General features: G+C 44.5%; 1 protein-coding gene across 2 annotated transcripts in view; it reads right to left on the bottom strand.

Annotated features, from left to right (window-relative positions):
- ATM (ATM serine/threonine kinase) overlaps window positions 1–18,280 on the bottom strand; it is a 276,722-nt gene extending 258,442 nt beyond the window's left edge. For both annotated transcript variants that reach the window (XM_082248434.1, XM_082248435.1), the window contains exons 1-5: window positions 18,119–18,280; window positions 13,342–13,454; window positions 11,350–11,495; window positions 5,764–5,928; window positions 4,958–5,123 (exon numbers count right to left, since the gene is read on the bottom strand). In XM_082248434.1, coding sequence (XP_082104560.1) covers window positions 4,958–5,123; window positions 5,764–5,928; window positions 11,350–11,495; window positions 13,342–13,454; window positions 18,119–18,190 — 662 coding nt within the window. In that variant the 5' untranslated portion in view covers window positions 18,191–18,280. The remainder of the gene's footprint in view (window positions 1–4,957; window positions 5,124–5,763; window positions 5,929–11,349; window positions 11,496–13,341; window positions 13,455–18,118) is intronic.
- Between the last annotated feature and the right edge of the window lie 6,157 nt (window positions 18,281–24,437).

The following is a 24,437-nucleotide window of genomic DNA, read 5'->3' as shown; positions in this document are numbered from 1 at the left end:
GCGAGGCCTGTTCTGAGTGGATCCTGTCCTGTTAAACCGCTGAATGGTCTTGGCCACTGTGCTGCAGCTCAGTTTCAGGGTCTTGGCAATCTTCTTATAGCCTCAGCCATCTTTATGTAGAACAACAATTCTTTTTTTCAAATCCTCAAGAGAGTTCTGTGCCATGTTGAACTTCCAGTGACCAGAGAATGAGAGCATAACACCAAATGTAACACACCTGCACGCATAGTAGGTTTTGAAGCCGCACACAGGTAGATGAAATAAAAGGTGTCTTTATTCTTCAAAAATCATCAAGGACAAACAGACAGTGCGGGAACAGATGAGTCCAAGGTAGATGCGTTTCACAGCACAAACGGCCGCTTACTCATTACCACGGTTATGAGTAAGACCGTGGTAATGAGTAAGCGGCCGTTTGTGCTGTGAAACGCGTCTACCTTGGACTCATCTGTTCCCGCACTGTCTGTTTGTCCTTGATGATTTTTGAAGAATAAAGACACCTTTTATTTCATCTACCTGTGTGCGGCTTCAAAACCTACTATGCATGCTTCCGGATGGCGGATCTAGCCAGCACCAGGTTGGGCTTGCACCTGAGCGGCTTCCCCTCCCCCCTTTCTTCAACACACCTGCACCCCATTCACACCTGGGACCTTGTAACACTAACGAGTCACATGACACCAGGGTGGGAAAAATTGCTAATTGGGCCCAATTCTGACATTTTCACTTAGGGGTGTACTCACTTTTGTTGCCAGCAGTTTAGACATTAATTGCTGTGTGTTGAGTTACTTTGAGGGGACAGCAAGGTTACACTGTTATACAAGCTGTACTCACTACTATACATTGTAGCAAAGGGTTATTTCTTCAGTGTTGTCACATGAAAAGATATAAAATAGTTACACAAATGTGAGGGGTGTACTCACTTTTGCGAGATATTGTGTATAATTATATATATATATATATATATATATATATATATATATATATATATATACAGTGGGTACGGAAAGTATTCAGACCCCCTTAAATTTTTCACTCTTTGTTATATTGCAGCCATTTGCTAAAATCATTTAGGTTCATTCTTCTTCCTCATGAATGTACGCATAGCACCCCATACTGACAGAAAAACACAGAATTGTTGACATTGTTGCAGATTTATTAAAAAAGAAAAACTGAAATATCACATGGTCCTAAGTATTCAGACCCTTTGCTGTGACACTCATATATTTAACTCAGGTGCTTTCCATTTCTTCTGATCATCCTTGAGATGGTTCTACACCTTCATTTGAGTCCAGCTGTGTTTGATTATACTGATTGGACTTGATTAGGAAAGCCACACACCTGTCTATATAAGACCTTCCAGATCACAATGCATGTCAGAGCAAATGAGAATCATGAGGTCAAAGGAACTGCCTGAAGAGCTCAGAGACAGAATTGTGGCAAGGCACAGATCTGACCAAGGTTAAAAAAAGATTTCTGCTGCACTTAAGGTTCCTAAGAGCACAGTGGCCTCCATAATCCTCAAATGGAAGACGTTTGGGACGACCAGAACCCTTCCTAGAGCTGGCTGTCCGGCCAAACTGAGCTATCGGGGGAGAAGAGCCTTGGTGAGAGAGGTAAAGAAGAACCCAAAGATAGATCACTGTGGCTGAGCTCCAGAGATGCAGTCAGGAGATGGGAGAAAGTTGTAGAAAGTCAACCATCACTGCAGCCCTCCACCAGTCAGGGCTTTATGGCAGAGTGGCCCGACAGAAGCCTCTCCTCAGTGTAAGACACATGAAAGCCGCATGGAGTTTGCTAAAAAAAACACCTGAAGGACTCCAAGATGGTGAGAAATAAGATTCTCTGGTCTGATGAGACCAAAATAGAACTTTTTGGCCTTAATTCTAAGCGGTATGTGTGGAGAAAACCAGGCACTGCTCATCACCTGTCCAATACAGTCCCAACAGTGAAGCATGGTGGTGGCAGCATCATGCTGTGGGGGTGTTTTTCAGCTGCAGGGACAGGACGACTGGTTGCAATCGAGGGAAAGATGAATGTGGCCAAGTATAGGGATATCCTGGACAAAAACCTTCTCCAGAGTGCTCTGGACCTCAGACTGGGCCGAAGGTTTACCTTCCAACAAGACAATGACCCTAAGCACACAGCTAAAATAACGAAGGAGTGGCTTCACAACAACTCCGTGACTGTTCTTGAATTGCCCAGCCAGAGCCCTGACTTAAACCCAATTGAGCATCTCTGGAGAGACCTAAAAATGGCTGTCCACCAACGTTTACCATCCAACCTGACAGAACTGGAGAGGATCTGCAAGGAGGAATGGCAGAGGATCCCCAAATCCAGGTGTGAAAGACTTGTTGCATCTTTCCCAAAAAGACTCCTGGCTGTATTAGATCAAAAGGGGGCTTCTACTTAATTACTGAGCAAAGGGTCTGAATACTTAGGACCATGTGATATTTCAGTTTTTCTTTTTTAATAAATCTGCAACAATGTCAACAATTCTGTGTTTTTCTGTCAGTATGGGGTGCTATGTGTACATTCATGAGGAAGAAGAATGAACTTAAATGATTTTAGCAAATGGCTGCAATATAACAAAGAGTGAAAAATTTAAGGGGGTCTGAATACTTTCCGTACCCACTGTATATATATATATATATATATATATATATATATATATATATATATATATATATACGCACATACATACACATACACACATATATATATATATATATATATATATATATATATATACACACTGTTAAAAAAAAATTAAAGGAACGCTTTTTAAGCAGAGCATAGCATTAAGTCAGTTAAACTCTTGGGATATTGATCTGGTCAGTTAAGTAGCTGAGGGGGTTATTAATCAGTTTCAGATGCTTTGGTGTTAATGAACTTAGCAGGTGCACTAGATGGGCAACAATGAGATGACCTCCAAAACAGAAATGGTTTTACAGGTGGAGACCGCTAACATTTTTTCCTCCTCATCTTTTCTGACTGTTTTTCACTAGTTTTGCATTTGGCTAGGGTCAGCGTCACTACTGGTAACATGAGGCGATACCTGGACCCCTATAGAGGTTGCACAGGTAGTCCAACTCCTCCAGGATAGCACATCAATACGTGCCATTGCCAAGTGGTTTGCTGTGTCTCCCAGCACAGTCTCAAGAGCATGAAGGAAATTCCAGGAGACCGGCAGTTACTCTAGAAGTGCTGGACAGAGCTGGACAGGGCCGTAGAAGGTCCTTAACCCATCAGCAGGACCAGTATCTGCTCCTTTGTGCAAGGAGGAACAAGATGAGCACTGCCAGAGCCCAACAAAATGACATCCAGCAGGCCACTGGTGTAAATGTCTCTGACCAAACAATCAGAAACAGACTTCATGGAGGGTGGCCTGAGGGCCCGACCTCCTCTAGTGGGCCCGACGTCCTCTAGTGGGCCTTGTGCTCACTGGCCGTGACCGTGGAGCTCGATTGGCATTTGCCATTGAACACCAGAATTGGCAGGTCCAACACTGGTGCCCTGTGCTTTTCACAGATGAGAGCAGGTTCACCCTGAGCACATGTGACAGAAGTGAAAGAGTCCGTAGAAGCCGTTGAAAACATTATGCTGCCTGTTTCATCGTTCAGCATGACCAGTTTGGTGGTGGGTCAGTGATGGTCTGGGGAGGCATATTAATGGAGGGACAAAGACCTCTACAGGCTAGACAATGGCACCCTGACTGCCATTAGATATCGGGATGAAATCCTTGGAACCATTGTCAGACCCTACTCTGGTGCAGTGGGTCCTGGGTGTCTCCTGGTGCACGACAATGCCCGGCCACATGAGGCCAGAGTATGCAGCCAGATCTTGGAGGATGAAGGAATTTATACCATTGAATGACTCCCACACTTGCCTGACCTATATCCAATAGAACACGTCTGGGACATTATGTTTTGGTCCCTCCAACGCCACCAGGTTGCACCTCAGTCTGTTCAGGAGCTCAGTGATGCCCTGGTCCAGATCTAGAAGGAAATACCCCAAGACACCATCAGTTGTCTCATTAGGAGCATGTCCCGACATGGTCAGGCATGCATACAAGCACGTGGGGGGGGGGGGGGCCATATAAACTACAGAGTACCATTTTGAGTTGCTGCAATGAAATTTCAGCAAAATGAACTAGCCTGCTGCATCATTTTTTCACTTTTATTTTCGGGGTGTCTTTGAATTGAGCCCTTTCCTTCAAACGATGTGGCATCTTTTTATTCCCAACACATTATCCAGTCCATATCAGTATAGAGGTCCAGCATGAAATTTTTCCCTTTTGAGATCTGATGTTTTTTTTTTTTTTAAGTGTTCCTTTCATTGTTTTGAGCAGTGTATATACATATATATACACACACACACACACACACACACACACACTGATTAAGAATCGAAAACCAGACGCTACAACAAATATAAAGTTTATCATTACTGATGGTCTGTCTGATACCTGAAGGTCAAATCTGCAGGAGAATTTACCCCTGATCACAGTTGCAATGCTTTCCAGGCTTCAATGTAAAAAATAGTAAAAGCACATTTTTGCTTTTACAACATGAATGCATTTATTATTGTTTTGTAAAAGGTGTAATTAACCTTTAACTTTATGAGGAATATCAAAAATTAACTTCAGTGTTGTTTAGTAGTAGCTGTTTAGTACTCCCACACAAACATGAACACAATTATCGCTGACCTTAAACTGGCTATATACCTCAGATGTTGGTCAGATGTGCACGTATGAATGTACCATCCAAAGATGATAGCCAGGTATAAAAAAGAATGCTTAAGTCACCTGAGCATTTGTTACAGAAAGCGTTCATGCCAGATCTTTAAAGAATTCCCACATGGACAACAGTAGGCTTGGTCATAAGTCAATCTAATTGGCTGTTAAATGTTCATCTTTTTGTTCAATGTTTTTGGCCTGCGTTAAACAGAATATGATAGTTACCTGGCCCTGGCCATCACCATGGAAAAGAAACCGAAGAACTTGGAATGGAGACCCTCAACCTGCAGAGAGCATCCCCTGGTGAGGGTGTGAATAATGCGAGCCACCAGCAATCTGTTTATCGCACTGTTTGGTTTCAAGTACAGGTTGCAATAAATGTTTAATAACTCTGAAAAAAAGGATTTGAGATCAAATAAGTGTAAAAAATTAGCATAACGTCTAATGAGAATGCATCAGAGAAGTTGCACAGAAAATAAAGTAAAATTTCAGGTTACGTAGACTTTAAATAGTTCATTTGGGTGAAGCTGGACCAAACTAGTTCCATTATTGACTGCTGCGGCCACTGGTGACACTGTAGCAGCAATTATTTGCATAATGCAGAGCTGTGTACCACGAAAAACTTCTCATCTGCTGCCAGAGCTAGAGTCAGCCTGAAATCTCTTCCGCGATTCAAGAAAAGCCTTGTATTTTTATCAATAAATACAAGGTTTCCTTTGATTGATCGAGGTGGGGAGGGACACAAGTTCCATCTCAATCAGGTGAAGCCTTGTATTCCTTCATAAAAAAAGGCTTCTTCTGAATGGCGGACAAAGTCAAAGTAAACCTGGAATTCTACTTTAACTCTAGAAATTCGATTTCTTATTTAGTACCTACTGTAATGGACATCATGTAAAGTGAATTCTGTGACATTGTAACAAATAAAACATGTAACATATATATAGCAGGGCTATAGCTGTGAACAGTAGACTTCTGAGCTTTTTACAGGCAGATGCACTTTTCAGTAAACAATATGACCACCACTCACTTACCTTCCCATTGTTTCGCAGTAATCTCACACCAGTACTTGCGCACAGTTAGGATATCTTTTAAGAGGATACTGCTGTAGTCAGAACCATAAGCAGCACATGTTGTGGGGTCTTTTATTGTGTCAGTCACATGGAGTAGAAGTTCTGTACATTTTAACCGTGGGGCTCCTGCAGAAACCAAAACACAAGGAGGGATCAATAGCAGAGGGCATCTTCTAAAATGACTGTTATATTCAGCAGACAGTTTAAAATGTAATTCAACTTTTGCAGTTGAATTGGGAAAACGCCTACCTAAAATATGTTCCCTTATTCTCATAGAAGAACTTAAAAAAAAATATATTAAACAATTGCAGCTTGCCTTTTTAAGATGCTGTTTTTTGCAAACCATTTTGATCCATTTTGTTAATGAGAGGGCTGGGAGCTGTGTTTGCTCAGTGTCAGGCTTCAAAGCATTTTTCAACTCTAAGAAGAAATAGTTACTTACTGGTAACGTCTTTTCCAGTAGTCTTTCAGGACAGGCACCTTGAGAGAACCTGGCTCCTCCCTTCTCAGGAAACACCGCCCCAATTCTTTGGATTTAAGCCCCCCGCCAGCATGCTGCCTCAGTTCTTCGAGAGCACCTCCGGCCACTGGGGAGACACAAAAGTTAATTATACTAACCTCCAACCTCTGACTGTCTTATGTTCAGACTTTTTCGGGTGGGTAGCAGTGCTGTCCTGAAAGACTACTGGAAAAGAGGTTACCAGTAAGTAACTCTATTTTTCCCAAATCGTCTTTCAGGACAGGCACCTTGAGAGATCAGCGAGTACTCACTCTTAGGGTGGGACTACCGCCCGAAGGACTTTCGACCAAAAGCCTGATCCTTAGCAGAGAGTAGGTCCAGTCTGTAGTGTTTGGTAAATGTTCCATAACTGGACCAAGTTGCAGCCCGACAGATCTGTTCTGGGGTAGCACCAGTTCTTTCCGCTTGAGAAGTCGCCATAGCTCTAGTGGAATGTGCCCTAATACCTATATTGGTCTCCCTCCCACAGGAAATGTAGGCCTGGCTAATAGCTAACCTAAGCCATCTTGCTAATGAGCGTCTAGATGCCCTAGTACCCTTGTTAGTGCCAGAAAATAAAACAAAAAGGGAATCTGACTTCCTAAATTCTTTTGTACAAGCTATGTACTGAAGAACACATCTTTTAACGTCTAACTTATGGAATTTAATCTCCTGTTCCTTCACAGGATTTGAACAGAAAGTTGGGAATACTATTTCTTGATCTCTATGAAATTTTGAGACCACTTTAGGTAAGAAAGCCGGATCAGTTTTGAAAATAATACGATCCGAAAAGATTTGCAAAAAGGGAGTTCTAATAGAGAGTGCTTCGAGCTCACTGACTCTTCTTGCGGTAGTGATTGCTACCAAAAGAACAGTCTTGAGAGTTAAAAATTTTACCTCACAAGACGTAACAGGTTCAAAAGGCTCTTCTAGGAGAGCTTGTAGGACCACCGATAAGTCCCACATAGGGAACGGGAGATTGGTTATCGGTCTCTGTCTACTTAAAGCCTTAAAGAAAAAAATTAACCAAGGAATTACCGGCCAAGGACGTTTCTAGGAATACACTTATTGCGGAAACCTGGCTCTTTAGGGTGCTGATGGCTAGGCCCTTGTCCGCACCCGCCTGAAGAAATTCCATTACGGTAATTGGACTACTTACATTCAAGGAGTTCTTCTTGCACCAGAGATTGAAACATTTCCATGTTTTGAGATAAATGGCCTGTGTTTCTTTCTTTCTGCTTTTAAGCAGCATTGCCACCAGCTGCTCTGAGAGCCCCTTGCTTTTCAATAGCTCTTTCTCAGAAACCAAGCTGCTAGATTCCAGCGTTCCACCTGTGGACAGAATACTGGGCCCTGATAAAGAAGGTCCTTGTTGGTAGAATCCAGAGGGGTTCTACTGCTAGTTCTTTCAGAACCGAGAACCATGGTTTTTTGGGCTAGTGTGGTGCTATGAGGATTAGGATGGTATCCTCCTCCCGAAATTTCTTCAAGATTGCAGGTATTAATACTGGCGGGGGAAAGGCATAACATCTGGGGAATTTCCAAGCTTGTGCAAGTGCTCCGTCCCATCTGCTCAGGGAAAAGAAGAGTCCTGCCTTCGTATTCTGCCGAGAGGCAAACAGATCTATCTCCGGCATCCCCCATCTCTGGGTGATGCAACTGAACACCTCTTGATTGAGTGTCCAGTCGCCCTCTCAGAGTCTTCCTGCTCAGGAAGTCGGCCATTTGGTTCAGTTCTCCTTTCAAGTGAACTGCTGAGAGAGAGGGAACATGGGCTTAGGCCCACTGAAGTATTCTCTCTGTTACAGCCCATAGGGGTCTGTTCCTTGTTCCCCCCTGTCGGTTGATATAAGCCACCACTGTGGCATTGTCCGATCGGACCTGTACTCTGTGTCCCTGTAGTTCTGTCTGAAAGGCCTTTAGGGCTAGTTCCACCGCTCTTAGTTCCTTCCAATTAGAGGACTGCTCTAATTCCTTGCTTTCCCAGTGCCCCTGTACTGGAATGGAGCCGAGATGCGCCCCCAACCTGTGCTGCTTGCATCTGTGGTGAGAACTTTTGACGCTGTCTGAGTCCATGAGAGGCCCTGAGACAGATTTGCAATCCTTCTCCACCACCACAGGGATATTTTTACCTGCGTTGGGATTTGCACTACTGTATCCAGAGAGTGTTGCGTGTGATCCCAGATCTCTAGAATAAATAGTTGTAAGGGGCGGAAGTGAAGTCCCGCCCAAGGAACTGCTGGGAGTGTGGCTGTAAGTAAGCCCAGAATCGACATGGCCTGCCTTATTGATATCCTTTGATTGTTCTGTAAAAGGCTGACTGCCGCGTCTATCTTCTGACTCTTTACTAGGGGCAGAAAAACCCTTTGTAGCGTGGAATCCAATTTTGTATCCCAGGAATGTAATTTTCTGAGATGGAATAAGGCTGGCCTTTTGCAGGTTTAATAGCCACCCTAGGCTTTCCAGGAATTGCCTTGTCTCCAATAAGTCTCTGGACAATTGTTCCCGTGAGGGTGCAAACAGGAGCAGGTCGTCCAGGTACGCAATGATCGATATACCTCTGAGCCGCATTGATGCCAAGGCTTCTGCTAGGACCTTGGTAAATATGCGGGGGGAAGAGGATAGTCCTAAAGGAAGGGCCTGAAACTGAAAGTGCCTTACGCCCTTCTCCGTTCTTATGGCCAACCTGTGGAACTTCTGGGTCCCCTCTGAGATAGGAATGTGGCATCCCATTAGGTCTATTGAAGCCATGAAGCAGTCTGGGGGAAGGATAGTTTTCACTGAAAAAATTGACTCTTGTACACGATCGAGAGATTCAGTGGTTTTAAATTTAGGATAAGTCTGTACTTTCCTGAGGGTTTTGGTACCACAAAGTTGTGGGAGTAGAACCCCCTTTCCAACTGTTCTGGTGGTACCCTGCATATGACCCTCTGTTTCTCCAGTTCCTCTAAGGAGGATAGTAAGGCCGAGGCCTTCCTTTCGGAATTTGGCAGATTGGTGACAAACATCCTGTAAGGTGGGGTTGTTGAAAACTCCAGCCGATATCCTCTCCTTATAATCCCTAGAATATACTGACTGGAGGTGATCTTCTCCCACTGCGTGAGGAAGGTCCCCAATTTTCCTCCCACTGCGGTGAGTGTGTCACTGTGATTTTTTGGGGGGTTCAGGAGGGCGAAAAATAGCCCCTCCTCGACCCCTACCCCTTTGGACCCATGGCTTCCTTTGTCCCTCAAATTTTTTGGGGGACAGAAAAATTATTTTGTGGGTAAGATTTTTTTCTTAGAAAATTCTTTACGTCCCTGCTTAACCGGAAAGGACTTCTTACGGTCCGCTGTTCGGTTTAAACATTTTTCCAACTCGGGGGCAAACAAAAGATCCCCTGTGAAAGGAATTCCACAGAGTTTTGCTTTAGATTCAACGTCTCCCTGCCACGTTTTTAGCCAGAGAGCCATTCTTGCCGAATTGGCTAAGGCTGAGGATCTTGCCAACATACGCACTGATTCTGCTGAGGCGTCCGCAATATAAGCTACGCTCTGGAGTAGTACGGGGAAGGAAGACAGAATTGTCTCTTTAGGAGTGTCCACCTCGATGTGTGCTTTAATCTGTGTTAGCCAGTACTCAAGGTTGCGGGCGACAACTGTGATGGCCATAGCAGGTTTTAAATTACCCAGGTTGGAATCCCATGTCTTTCTAAGTAGGGAATCCATTCTCTTGTCTATGGGGTCAGGAAGGGAACCCATGTCCTCAAAGGCCAGATCTGTGTTCCTAGATACCCGCGAAAAGGCTGCATCTAGTTTTGGCAATTTATTCCAAACTGATGCTTCACCTTCGTCAAAAGGATATCTCCTTTTTAGGGCTCTGGAGAAGAAGGGCTTTCTCTCTGGGTCCTGCCATTCTTTCTTGACCGCGTCAATTAGTACCTCATGTACCGGGAAGGCCTTTTTCTTTTGTTCGCTTAAACCAAGATACATTTGGTCATGAAGAGACAAAGTCTTCTTCTCCTCCTGAATACCTAAGGTGGTATGGATAGCCCCCAATAGCTTTTCTACCTCTTCAAGAGTTAGTTTGTATCTGGAAGGTTTTGTGGATTCCCCATCCAACCCTTCCGTTTCTGACTCCCCCTGTGAAGCCGGGGGGGGGGGGGGGTACTATCACATTCTTCCTGTGTTTCTAAACCCCCCAGTGCCTCCCTGCTAGTTGAGGGTACCACTGGTGGGGGTGGGGTAGGTTCCTGTTGAGCCAGCCGGGGGGAACTCTGAGGTATTTGAATTTTAGAAAACAAATCTTTAAATGAGTGAACGGTGCTAGAGAGCTCTTTGATTGAAGTAGCAAGATCCATATTCCTTTCTTCCTCATGTTCCCTGGCTGCTCAGCTTGGTTCCTGGATGGTGTCTCCCCTCCGGAGGAAACACCAGAACTGAGGCAGCATGCTGGCAGGGGGCTTAAATCCAAAGAATTGGGGCGGTGTTTCCTCAGAAGAGAGGAGCCAGGTTCTCTCAAGGTGCCTGTCCTGAAAGACGATTAGGGAAAACAATCTTTTTGCTTTCCAGTCCTTATATGTGCTAGATGCATTATTATACTTTTTATTTGTATTATTATTTCAGGCTTTTTTTTTCCCTTTAGTTTCTTAATCTGCCAGTTACACATTTTCCATTCTGGGGTTACAATGGTACATTGTTGTCACTCTAAGACAGAACAAAAGAAACCCCCCCATAATCCAGGAGAAGGTTTTGCATTCCACAGAGTTAGCTGAAAACAATGTAACTGATATGAGTGCAGCAGATGCAAAGTGCATAAGAAGTTACCAGCAGACAAGATTTCTGGCAGGAACAACAGGTATTTTTTGCACTTATCAAACAGATATAACAAAATACTTTCAATGGTATATTTAACTTCAAGTTATTACTACACTATAATTTCTGTATAACTTGATGTCGCTGTGCTATAGCTTTTTGGTTAACTTTACGTCACTTTAATATCTCTGTAAGCACCAAAGGAACCAAGTCATCAATACCAACATACCCAACAATTTCACCGTTTGCACTCACTTTTATTTGCGCAGCGGATGAAATATTTAACAAGGCTGCTAATATCCTGCATTTTCTTCTGTCGAGCGGCATGTGTTGATTGGGTGACATTTGCTTTAGCCGACTTAAGGCTTTCAATCTCTTTGTAGATGTACTTTTGTAGGAACCTGGAGGACACAAGCATTGCACACAGTTACAACAAAGGCTGTGTTTAAAGGAACTGAAAAATCCATAAACACCCAACACAAATTAAACACACTTTATCCTTAGTCGTATTAATGGCCGATGGTGGTTTCTAACTACTGACACACTGGGGATGTTGTAACACAGGAACGGAGAAGGGGCAAGAATTTCCTCCCTAAACCAGTCACAATATTGATATTGAAATCACATCCCACCGCCTCTGCCTGCCAGTCTGACAAGAACTGTAGTAAGATTTGGCAATGTCACTATTGCGCTGTTCACTGTAGTCCTTGCTGAAGAGAAAACTTTACCAGGGGATCTTCAGTGCAAGAATCACCCTTCTTCAACGGAATTAATTTGGGGTTCTGTGCTTCTTCCTCCAATCCTGCTGCTTCCTGAATATTTCCCCACCAGACATCAAGTCCCCAGTCACTAGGGCAGCTATGACATGTAGAAGATGCCTCTACCATGATGGCTGCATCCACACAGAAAATAGAACAAGGCATGGTAAGTTGTTTACAGCTTCTACAATAAAGGTCCTCTTTAAAGCAGACCTTCACCAGCACCCTGCACTCCCTTCTCCAGCTGCAATATATACTGTCACATTATTATTATTTTTATTTTTTTCACAATAAAGTTTTTATTGAAAGTTGAAAAATGTTGGTACATAAAAAGCATACGAATTATACAGTAACAAAATTATATATATTTAACATACAGAAATAGGTTTGATATACATCACGCATTGGTTGTAACTTGCTTGAAAGCCTGATAGAAATATTTTAAATTTGCCTAAGTGACAATGATGTATGCTGCTCCTTGAGCCTCCTCTGATAACATGTTACATATCCCAGGAGACCGCAGCAGAATGGCCATACAGTGGCCATGGGTAGAGCTGGCATATATTCAGAGGCCAGCTGCTATAACTCAGAAGAGGTAGCCTGCATCCAATGATTTGAGGACCAAGATGGCAGAGCTGGAACTGATCAGCTTATTGCAGCAGGTGACCCACTAGGCAGGTGAATTAAGGACAACCCTGGATAACAAGTATGCAGGGAATGAAAAACAAAAAAAAGGTAGGGGGAATTTCTCTTTAATTTACCTTTTTTTCCAACCATGAGGGGAAGCTTTAGAGCTGGTTCACACTGAGGCGACACGACTTCGGGGGGCGACCCGTGAAGTCGCGTGCACCGCGACTTCGGCGCGACTTGCAGGGACTTCACATAATGGAAGTCTATGCAAGTCGCTCCGAGGTCGCCCCAAAGTAGTACAGGACCCTTTTTCTAAGTCAGAGCAACTTGTGTCGCTCCTATACTACTCAATGGACCGCGACCGACCGCGACTTGTCAGGCTGACAAGTCGCCTGACAAGTCGCGCTAATGTGAATGGGCTCTTAGGCTTTTGTATTTTTTACGTTTTTCTCTTTTGTTAAAACAAAAAAAAAAGTTGCACAGCTCAAGCTAACATATTAACATGTTAATGGGTTAGTAGAATGGCTCATCTCTCATCTCTTACTAGATGGTTCCAGTAAGACACAAAGCAGGCAGCTACTGCTACCAGATAACCCATGGTGCTCTGCAAAGCCCTTGCCATTTGTGATTTTATCTCAGCAGTTGTTTAAGAAGGATGATGTAATACAAGGGCATTATGTCCACCTATAGCAGTGATGGCGTACCTTGGCACCCCAGATGTTTTGGAACTACATTTCCCATGATGCTCAACAACACTGCAGAGTGCATGGATATCATGTGAAATGTAGTTCCAAAACTGGGGTACCAAGGTTCGCCACCACTGGCCGATAGGCAACATGAAAAAAACAAGACCACTAACCTGAATACAGTATCCCAATTAAGCTGTCTGGTCTGCCGATTATCAGAGTTACGATCTAACTGCTGGATGGTTTCCTTATCCCGGAGTAAACGTCTGAACTTATCAATTTCTTTCTGGAATGAAGAATAGAGGTCTTACATGAATAAACAGAACTTTCCAGTTAGGATTACAAAAGCAAAAAAAAAAAAAAAAAACACAAGAAACAAATGTGTATTAAAGAATCATACAAGTTCGCTAAGAGTCTGTTAATGACCGAACTACGTTACTAATAAATGCAATACTGTTTTTGAGAAAAATACATTTTTATGAACCCAAGTCATTATTATTATATTATTATACAGGATTTATATAGCGCCAACAGTTTGCGCAGCGCTTAACAAAATGAGGGCAGACATTACAGTTACACTACAATTTGGAACAAAAGGAATCAGAGGGCCCTGCTCGTTAGAGCTTACAATCTAAAAGTCATCATGCTGCAACAGCACTTACGGTATGCTAAACTGGTCCTTAAAAGCAGTATAATGGGACAATATTGCTTGAAAGGCCACATTTTTATTTTTATTACCATATACTGACTTTTGACTATAAGACCGTTATACCAAAACTACAAAACACCGGCCCAAACAAACAAGGTGCAGTGCTCCCTGGAAGTGATGTGACTAGATATTACGCCTCGACATACATTCCATTAAATGACGTCATTAGGAAGCTGTACGTCGAGGCATCATTTCTGGTCATGTCACTTCCAGGTCCCCCGATCTTCGGGTTCTAAGCAAACGGCAAGTGGAACGCACGTCGGCTACAGGGCTTGGGTAGAGCGGCAGCGATCCTAATATTACAACAGGCTGACAATTCCAGTCCTGGGAAGGGCACTATATTATGGTATGTAAGCACCTTGTATATGTTTTTAATTTTAACATTTTTTTTATAAACGGTAATGCACTAATTAGTTCTATTTCTGATTTATGGTGGCATGGTAGAATAGAGGAGTGCTACATTTCATCCATGACAGGTGTGGGTTATATGTGAAGAGCTATAAAGAAACTCAGCATCCAAGTAGAGCTGCACAATTAATCGTAAAAATAAAATCACAATCTCAATTCACCCCCCCTCACGATCTTAAAATGGCATATCCTCAATTCTTAGGGTCCTTTCACATGGGCTTTCCATCCAGCAGACTCCATTTTGCTCAGCGGGGATGGATTCACCGATCCCCACTGAACAGGCAGATGACAGGTCCGTCCGTTTATTAACATTGTTAAGGCTGCTAGATAACTATAAACACAAGGTTTTACAATTTATCATTTTGTTCTTTAAGATCAGCATTTCTCAACCTTTTCAACACAGAGGAACCCTTGAAATAAATTTCTGGTCTCGGGGGAACCCCTGCTAAGTATTAAAAATCTACAACTCATGATACATTAGTGTGACAGTCAGTGGAAAGAATGCTCCTTACTCTTGTCATCATTGGGAAGAATTACCCCCATTAACTAAAAGGAACAATGGTGTCATTGGGAACATATCGGAGAGGCAGAAATTTCCCATTGCTCAAGGAATCCCTAGCAACCTCAGGAGGAACCCTGGTTGAGAGACCCGGTTTTAGATCAAAGGAGGTATTTTCCGACACTTGTTGCTTACAAGTTAAAATCAGTATTTTTTGCTAGAAAATTACTTAGAACCTCCAAACTAATATATATATATATATTTATTTTTTTAGCAGAGGCCCTAGATATTCGTGGGGATCGTTGTAAACTTCACACTGTATTTGCGCAGAAGTCTTTCAAACACAGTTTTTTGGGAAAAAATACACTTTATTGAATTTCAAAAAAATGAAACAGTAAAGTTAGCCCAATTTTTTTTGTATAATGTAAAAGATGATGTTACGCCGAGAACCGTGATCTTTATTCTAAGCAAAAACAATTGTGATTCTCATTTTATTCTACAGCTCTACATCCAAGCTATTTTTTACCTTCTTTTTAGTTAAAGAGGTCATGGCAGTCTGGTAAGTGATATTCAAGAAGAGCACATTGGGTGCAAATGAAATTGGTGGTGATGGTTTAATGACACTTAATGGTTTAAGAAAAGCACTAATGAACTCTTTTTGAACTTTATGAACTTAATGCACTTTTATTAGGAGCATACTGTTTTGTTTTATTATTTATTGTATTTACAGGTTATATTGCACCATATACTTGAGTATAGCGCCCCCTCACCTTATGCCTTATTTTGTCTAGTGTGCATCAACACAGTTGGGGTAGCAGCTTCAAATACAATTTGTTTATTCAGACACTTTCTCAGTGGCAAGAGGTTTAACCACTTGCCTACAGGGCACTTTCACCCCCTTCCCATCCAGGCCAATTTTCAGCTTTCAGTGCTCTCACGCTTTGAATGACAATTGCGCGGTCATGCTACACTGTACCCATATGAAATTTTTATCATTTTTTTCCACACAAATAGAGCTTTCTTTTGGTGGCATTTAATCATCTCTGGGTTTTTTATTTTTTACAAAAAAAAAAAAAATTTCTTATTTTCTGCAAGTAAATTTTTAAAATAAATAAATTTTTCTCCTTCACTGATGTGCGCTGATGAGGCGGCACTGATGGGCACTGATAGGCTGCACTGATGAGGTGGCACTTATGGGCACTGAGGTGGCACTTATGGGCACTGATGAGGTGGCACTGATGATGAGGTACTAATATGCCGCACTGATGAGCACTGATAGGCAGCACTGATCGGTGGCACTGCTGGGCACAGAGGTGGCACTGCTGGGCACTGAGGCGGCACTGCTGGGCGGCACTGATGGGCACTGGCGGGTGGCACTGATGGACACTGACGGGTGCCACTGATGGACACTGACGGGTGCCACTGATGGACACTGACGGGTGCCACTGATGAGCACTGATGGGCAGCACCATCAGTGCCCACAGTGCTGCCAGTCAGTGCTCATCAGTGCCTAGATGAGCAGGCACTGACTGGCAGCACTATAGGCACTGATGGGGGGCACTGATGGTGGGCACTTAGTGTTTTTTTTTTTACCTTGTGTAATCAGGGCACTGGTGATCAGTGCCCTGATTACATTCTTCTGTGTCCCCGATGGCTGATCGGCTCTCCTCCTTCCTCACACGCAGTCTCTGTGTGAGGAAGGAGCGCTGGCGATGAGAGATGATCTCATATGTTTACTTATGAGATCATCTCTCATTGCATGGGCCGATCACGTGGTAAATGGCCGCTGTGATTGGCCATTTACCACAATCTGTGATTGGCTGTGTCCAAGGGACACGGCCGACACAAAATTTCCCCGATGCGCGCTCGCGGGAGCGCGCGGGGAGACTGTCTCTGGGAGGCCGTTTAAAGACGGCCTCCCGAAAATGTGAGTCCGCGCTGCAGCCGTACTTCGGCAACAAGTTAATTCAATAATATATCAAACATACTTACCGTATATACTCGAGTATAAGCCGAGTTTTTCAGCACATTTTTTTGTGCTGAAAACGTCCCCCTCGGCTTATACTCGAGTCAAGGAAAAAAAATGTCCTCTCCGACGGGTTTAAGGTTTAAAAATGGCGCCGCCCGTCGCATACATGTTACCGCGCACGCGCCGCCACCGCTCGCGTAATTTCGGCTATTCCCGGCGCCGCTCGGGAGAGGCCGGGAATAGCCGAAAGTATACGAGCGGCGGCGGCGCGTGCGCAATGACGTGTCGGCCCCGGGCGGCGCCATTTTTAAAATGAAGGCGCCTCTGGAACAGGTAAGTGAAACAGCTTCACTACCTGCCATGGGCTGCGGGCACACTACGAGGGATGCAGTGCTGCGGGCATGGTCCACATGTACCATGCCCACAGCACTGCATCTCCTGTAGTATGCCCACAACCCCGGATCCTCTAGTACCATGCCAGTACCCTGCAATCTCCTGCACCATGCCAGTACCCTGCAATCTCCTGCACCATGCCAGTACCCTGCAATCTCCTGCACCATGCCAGTACCCTGCATTCTCCTGCACCATGCCAGTACCCTGCAATCTCCTGCACCATGCCAGTACCCTGCATTCTCCTGCACCATGCCAGTACCCTGCAATCTCCTGCACCATGCCAGTACCCTGCATTCTCCTGCACCATGCCAGTACCCTGCATTCTCCTGCACCATGCCAGTACCCTGCATTCTCCTGCACCATGCCAGTACCCTGCATTCTCCTGCACCATGCCAGTACCCTGCAATCTCCTGCACCATGCCAGTACACTGCATTCTCCTGCACCATGCCAGTACCCTGCATTATCCTGCACCATGCCAGTACCCTGCATTATCCTGCACCATGCCAGTACCCTGCATTCTCCTGCACCATGCCAGTACCCTGCATTCTCCTGTACCATGCCAGTACCCTGCATTCTCCTGTACCATGCCAGTACCCTGCATTCTCCTGCACCATGCCAGTCACCCTGCATTCTCCTGCACCATGCCCGCCGCCCTGCATTCTCACCCTAGGCTTATACTCGTGTCAATGATTTTTCCCATCTTTTTGTGGTAAAAGTAGGGGTCTCGGCTTATACTCGGGTCGGCTTATACTCGAGTATATACGGTATACAGAATTTTACTCTTTGTGAATTGAGCCCACAGACCTAAAAAAAATAAATGCCTTGTGCTATCACAGCTTGATATATCAGGCTCCACATTCAAAAGTTTGTGCTAGAGGGATGGTACCAGGTAACAACAGGAGAAAATGTTTAAAGCACAAATGGCTGGAATAAAAGACAATGTTTTTATAGAGAGTCTAATAAATACATACTCGTCTTTCTGTGGCCTTGTCTGTCTCCAATTGACGGCAGCAGAGCAGCAGCTCATGTACAGCAAGACTCATTGTGCCGTGACAAGGGATATCTGGAGGCAGACTGCAGGATCCACACCCCTGAGATTACCAATGGCTACAATAATTTCTCATCGGCCATTTGTACCTAAGGAAAAAGATACAAATCATAAATAAGAACATAAAAAGAAAAAATATACTTTTCAAATATTTGTAAGTATTATAATACTGTTTTAAATTAATATTAAAGGCATTTTTTCAATAACAAACATGTTATACTTACCTGATCTGTGTAATGGTTTTGCACAAAGCAGCAGCGATTCTCCTCTTCTCAGGTCCCCTGACGACGCTCCTGGCTCCTCCCTCCTGCTGAGTGCCCCTATAACAAGCAGCTTGCTCCTGAACGGCTGCTCTGTGTGTCCATTCACACATTGGCCCCAGCCCAGCTCTCGCCTCATTGGCTCACTGGATGTGACTTACAGTCGCTCATCACTTGATCAGGCTCAGGTAAGTATAAGGTATAGAATGCATTAAGCTTTAAAAAAAAACCCCTTAAGGCTTTAAAACCACTTTAGGCGCAAAATCAAGAATGTAATATACTGCAACTTGCCAATCATTAGATGTGGTGGCTGCATTAATTTTCTTTCTTTTTTTTAAGCTTTTTCTGGTGATATGGCCAGTAACATGCCTCCTGTATAAGAGTGTCTACACTCTGGATGAAGGAGAACAGGGGGCACAGCAGCATTGTTAATCTGGGGAGGGGGGGAATGTTAGATGTACTAGCAGATTTATATACACTAACAAATTGAACCACAATTCCAGCTCACACTGCTGTTACAAGCAGTCACAACAACAGGTTTTTTTTTTTTCATTTTTCTTTCACCTTGTGACAGCTCTGGTTCTGCTAGAGCTGCTGACATCACACCCAAGATGGCATCAACCATCAACAGCCTGAGGGCATTTGATATCAAAAGAAGGGAGGCTTTTGCAGGTAAACAGCATGTATAAAATATTTTAAAAGGAAAGTATGGTCAAAGCTTTTTTGGCCACACTTCAATTGTGGGTCACAGGAGTGCTTTGCTCTCCTGTGACCTAGAATCTCTGGCTCATTTTGTTGGGATCCATCCAGCTGGCTCTGGCAATGAGCATGCGACTGAGAGCCAAATACAGCTTTGCCCGCCTCTGCTCCTGCGAGGGCTGGAGGGGCAGAGCGAAAAGAGGTGACTGACAGTCACAGCGTTCTGCCCACAGAAGACCGAGAACTAACCGATCAGCAGTCATGTGATCACTCAGTTGTCTTAGAGCTGATGTGGCACAACTGCAGCATCACAACTGTGCAGCAGCATTGAGGAGAAATCATAGGTTTGTTTTTTTTCCAAGTCCATACTTTTCTATTAAATGCACAAATAATTTTAAAGAGGTTGTAAACCCGTACAGTTTTTTTTTTTTTGGCAACCTGTAAGAGAAACACATAATGAGCTAGTATGCATCGCATGCTAGCTCATTATGCAATACTTACCTTAGAACGAGCCCCCGCCGTGCAGCCTGCTTACCTGTATGACGGCGACATGTCCAGTCGCCCGTCTTCCGGGATCGCGGCATCCGGCCATCTGATTGGCCGGAGCCGCGGTGATGTCACTCCCACGCACGCGCGTGGAAGCCGACAGTCACGGCACAGGTTTCTGAAGAAACGGCACCAGCGGCCGTTCCTTCAGAGCGCATGCGCCAGTGACGTCACTGGCTGCATGTAAGGTAAATATCTCCTAAACGGCACATGTTTAGGAGATATTTACAGTACCTATAGGTAAGCCTTATCATAGGCTTACCTATAGGTACAAGTGTCAGAGGAGGGTTTACTTTCTCTTTACTAGGATGACTGAAATGGAACGCTCTGGCAACAGGGACTCAAAGTTTATTTGAGATTTTAGTGTTTGGGTTCATAGATATTTAAAGTGGCCCCTTCTGAGTTATTTTACTCAGACACTTAAAGTGGTTCTAAATGAATAGACTATATTAGGGTGAAAATCGTTCTGGGTGCAGCTCCAAAAAGGTTTGGACACTACAAATTGTGAGTAAAAAAGGAATGGACTAATTTACAAATCTCATAAACTTATATTTTATTCACAATATAATATAGATAACATATCAAATGTTGAAAGTGAGACATTTTGAAATGTCATGACAAATATTGGCTCATTTTGGATTACATGAGAGCAACACATTCAAAAAAAGTTGGGACAAGTAGCAAAAAGAGGCCAGAAAAGTTAAATGTATATATAAAGGAACAGCTGGAGGACCAATTTGTAACTTATTAGGTCAATTGGCAACATGATTGGGTATAAAAAGAGCCTCTCAGAGTGGTAGTGTTTCTCAGAAGTCAAGATGGGCAGAGGATCATCAATTCCCCCAATGCTGCGGCAAAAAATAGTGGAGCAATATCAGAAAGGAGTTTCCTAGAGAAAAATTGCAAAGAGTTTGAAGTTATCATCATCTACAGTACATAATATAATCCAACGATTCAGAGAATCTGGAACAATCTCTGTGCGTAAGGGTCAAGGCTGGAAAACCATACTGGATGCCCGTGATCCTCTGGCCCTTAGACGGCACTGCATCACATACAGGAATGCTGTAATGGAAATCACAACATGGGCTCAGGAATACTTCCAGAAAACATTGTCGGTGAACACAATCTACCCTGCCATTCGCCATTGCTGGCTAAAACTCTATAGGCCAAAAAAGAAGCCATATCTAAACATGATCCAGGTTCATTTAAAATGGACTGTGGCAAAGTGGAAAACTGTTCTGTGGTCAGACTAATCAAAATTTGAAGTTCTTTTTGGAAAACTGGGACGCCATGTCATCCGGACGGGACTAAAGAGGAGAAGGACAACCGAAGTTGTTATCAGCGCTCAGTTCAGAAGCCTGCATCTCTGATGATATGGGGTTGCATGAGTGCATGTGGCATGGGCAGCTTACACATCTGGAAAGGTACCATCAATGCTGAAAGGTATATCCAAGTTCTAGAACAACATATGCTCCCATCCAGACGTCGTCTCTTTCAGGGAAGTCCTTGCAGTTTCCAACATGACAATGCCAGGCCACATACTGCATCAATTACAACATCACGGCTGTGTAGAAGAAGGATCCGGGTACTGAAATGGCCAGCCTGCAGTCCAGATCTTTCACCCATAGAAAACATTTGACGCATCATAAAGAGGAAGATGCGACAAAGACCTAACACAGCTGAGCAACTAGAAGTCTGTATTAGACAAGAATGGGACAACATTCCTATTCCTAAACTTGAGCAACATGTCTCCTTAGTCCCCAGACTGTTATAAAAAGACGAGGGGATGCCACACAGTGGTAAACATGGCCTTGTCCCAACTTTTTTGAGATGTGTTGATGCCATGAAATTTAAAATCAACTTATTTTTCCCTTAAAATTATACATTTTCTCAGTTTAAACATTTGATATGTCATCTATGTTGTATTCTGAATAAAATATTGAAATTTGAAACTGCAACATCATTATTCTGTTTATATTCACAATTTGTACAGCGTCCCAACTTTTTTGGAATCGGGTTTGTACATACCCGAGCCCCATCTCGATCCAGCAATGTGTAGGAGAGCAGCAGCTTTCCCAGGTCACTCTATCCCTGTTGGCCCCTGCTGTTGTGAATCACAGCCAGTGAGCCAATGAGGAGAGAACAGGGCTGGGGCCAAGCTGCAGAAATCACCATGGTACAATCACCTGACACCAAATAACATACTAGGTACAGGACTTGGCAGCATGTGGTTAAAGACCTGCAGTAAGTGAAACACTAGCCAAATCTGTTTTTTTGTGGAGTTTTTTTTTTTTAATGCCCAGAAGCCGTTTAGCAGGGAATGACGCGCCTGCACCGGAAGTGACGAACAGGGCCGGTGCAGGCGCGTTAATTCCTGGGATCGATTACGCTCATCTCCCAGGAGTCAATGCAAGGAGGAAGTGACGGTGCGGGCCGTGTCCGCAGAGGGAGGAAGAGGAAGGAAGGGAAGTATATTTTCATTAAAAACAAGGTAAGTGAAACAAAAAAAATTTTTTTTAAATTACCCAATTCTTTTTAAGGTTTGTGTGTAAGCTAGCGGACGGTGAAAAACTGAATTTTTGTAAAATCTTACCTGTAAAATTCCTTTCTCCGAGTCCTCCGACAGTCGCCGCCATCTTCATATTCGTCACAATGGGGTATTAGACTTTGCTCCGTAGGAGTGGCTAGGCAACAGAATATGTTAATATTAAAGCTTTTAACATATCCCACCCCCAGGGGGTGGTCCCCTCAGTCAATACCCTCCTACTTCCTGTATCCATACCTCAGTTTCAGTGGAATAGCAGTAGAGTATACAACCAAACCCCAAAGAGGGGCGGGGCGGCGACTGTCGGAAGACTCAGGGAAAGGAATTTTACAGGTAAGATTTTACAAAAATTCCGTTTTCTCTTACGTCCTCCGACAGTCGCCGCCATCTTCATATTCGTCACAATGGGGACGTCCCAAAGCAGTGCAAACATGAGGGGTGGGAAACGCAGCCGCGCCTAAGGCAACGCAGTCTCCACATCAAAGAAAGGAACCTTACCAAAGGAAGGAAACCAGCTGGGCAACATGAGAAAAAACTTGCTCAACAGGAGCAATAACCCAGGAAAAAACAAATAATCCTAGGGACAAAAAACATATCCCAAACAGCCAAGGAGCCCAAAACAAGGGGCTCTAAGGAACCGCCGCACTAAGAACCTTGCGGCCAAAGGAAGCATCTGCCGATGCCTGAACATCCACTTTGTAGAATTTTGTGAAGGTGTGCACGGTCGACCAAGTCGCCGCCTTACACACCTGGGCCACAGAAGCCCCATGACGACAGGCCCAAGACGTACTCAGAGATCTGGTAGAGTGCGCCTTCAAAAGGCACAGGGGGAACTTTCCCCTTCAAAGCATAGGCCTGTTCAATGGCCTGTCTGATCCATTTGGCGATGGTAGAAGCCGACGCCGCCATGCCCTTCCGAGGACCCTCCGGAAGGACAAACAAGGAATCCGACTTGCGAAAGGATTCAGTCGATTTCAGGTAAACCCTAATCGCCCGAACAACATACAAGGAGTGCAACTCCACCTCCTTCGGATGTTTAGGCTTCGCGCAGAGCGAAGGCAAGACAATGTCCTCATTGAGGTGAAATTCCGAAACCCTCTTCGGAAGAAAAGAAGGGTTAGGTCGCAAGACCACCTTGTCCAAGTGAATGATCAGATACGGAGACTTGCAGGACAAAGCTGCCAGCTCCGACACTCTGCGAGCCAAAGTGATCGCCACCAAAAAGGCGACCTTCTTGGACAACATAGACAACGAGATCTTCCTGATCTGTTCAAAAGGAGCATGTTGTAACACGGACAGAACAAGATTCAAGTCCCAAGGGGGCAGAGGTTCCCTCCTAGGAGGGACCAGATGTCGCACCCCTTGAACAAAAGTGCTAACCAAGGAGTTAGATGCCACAGGACGTTGAAAAAGAACGGCCAGCGCAGACACCTGACCCTTGATCGTAGCCAGCGCCAAACGCTGGTCAACACCCGTTTGAAGGAAGGACAACACCCTAGACACCGAGTATGTGTGGAGGTGAAAACCCCCTGGACTCGCACCAGGCAAAATAGGCCTTCCAAGTACGGTAATAGACCTTCCCCGAGGAAGACTTCCTCGCGTTGATCAAAGTGTGAATGACCTCAGGGGAGAGACCCCTGTTCTTCAGGACCTCGGTTTCAACAGCCAGGCCGTTAAAGCCAGCGACTGTAAAGCAGGATGGAATATCGGCCCTTGAGACAGGAGATCTTCTCGAAGGGGTAGACGCCACGGGGCGTCGACCGCCAGATTCACGAGGTCTGTGTACCAGGACCGGCGAGGCCAGTCCGGTGCCACAAGAATCACCGCGTTTGGTTCCGAGGTCAACCTGCGAAGGAACCTGGACAGCAATTGAATCGGAGGGAACGCATACATCAGTCGGTACTGATGCCACGGAGCTACCAACGCGTCCGACGCGTCTGCCCGAGGATCGCGCGTCCTTGCCACGAACCGTTTCACCTTGTTGTTCAGACGAGACGCGAACAGGTCCACCTCCGGAAGACCCCACTTCGCACACAACATCTGGAAGACGTCCGGGTGGAGGGACCATTCCCCCTGGTCCAGGGTCTGGCGGCTCAGATAATCCGCCTGCCAGTTCTCCACCCCCGGAATGTGAACCGCCGATATTGCCGGGACGTGTGTCTCGGCCCAAGACAGAATTTCGGCCACTTCCC

The sequence above is a fragment of the Pelophylax lessonae genome (assembly GCF_965119305.1).
Source record: "Pelophylax lessonae genome assembly, chromosome: 2".
Lineage (NCBI taxonomy): Eukaryota > Metazoa > Chordata > Amphibia > Anura > Ranidae > Pelophylax > Pelophylax lessonae.
Note: the sequence above shows the minus strand (reverse complement) of the source record. Positions and strands in the feature narration are given on the sequence as shown.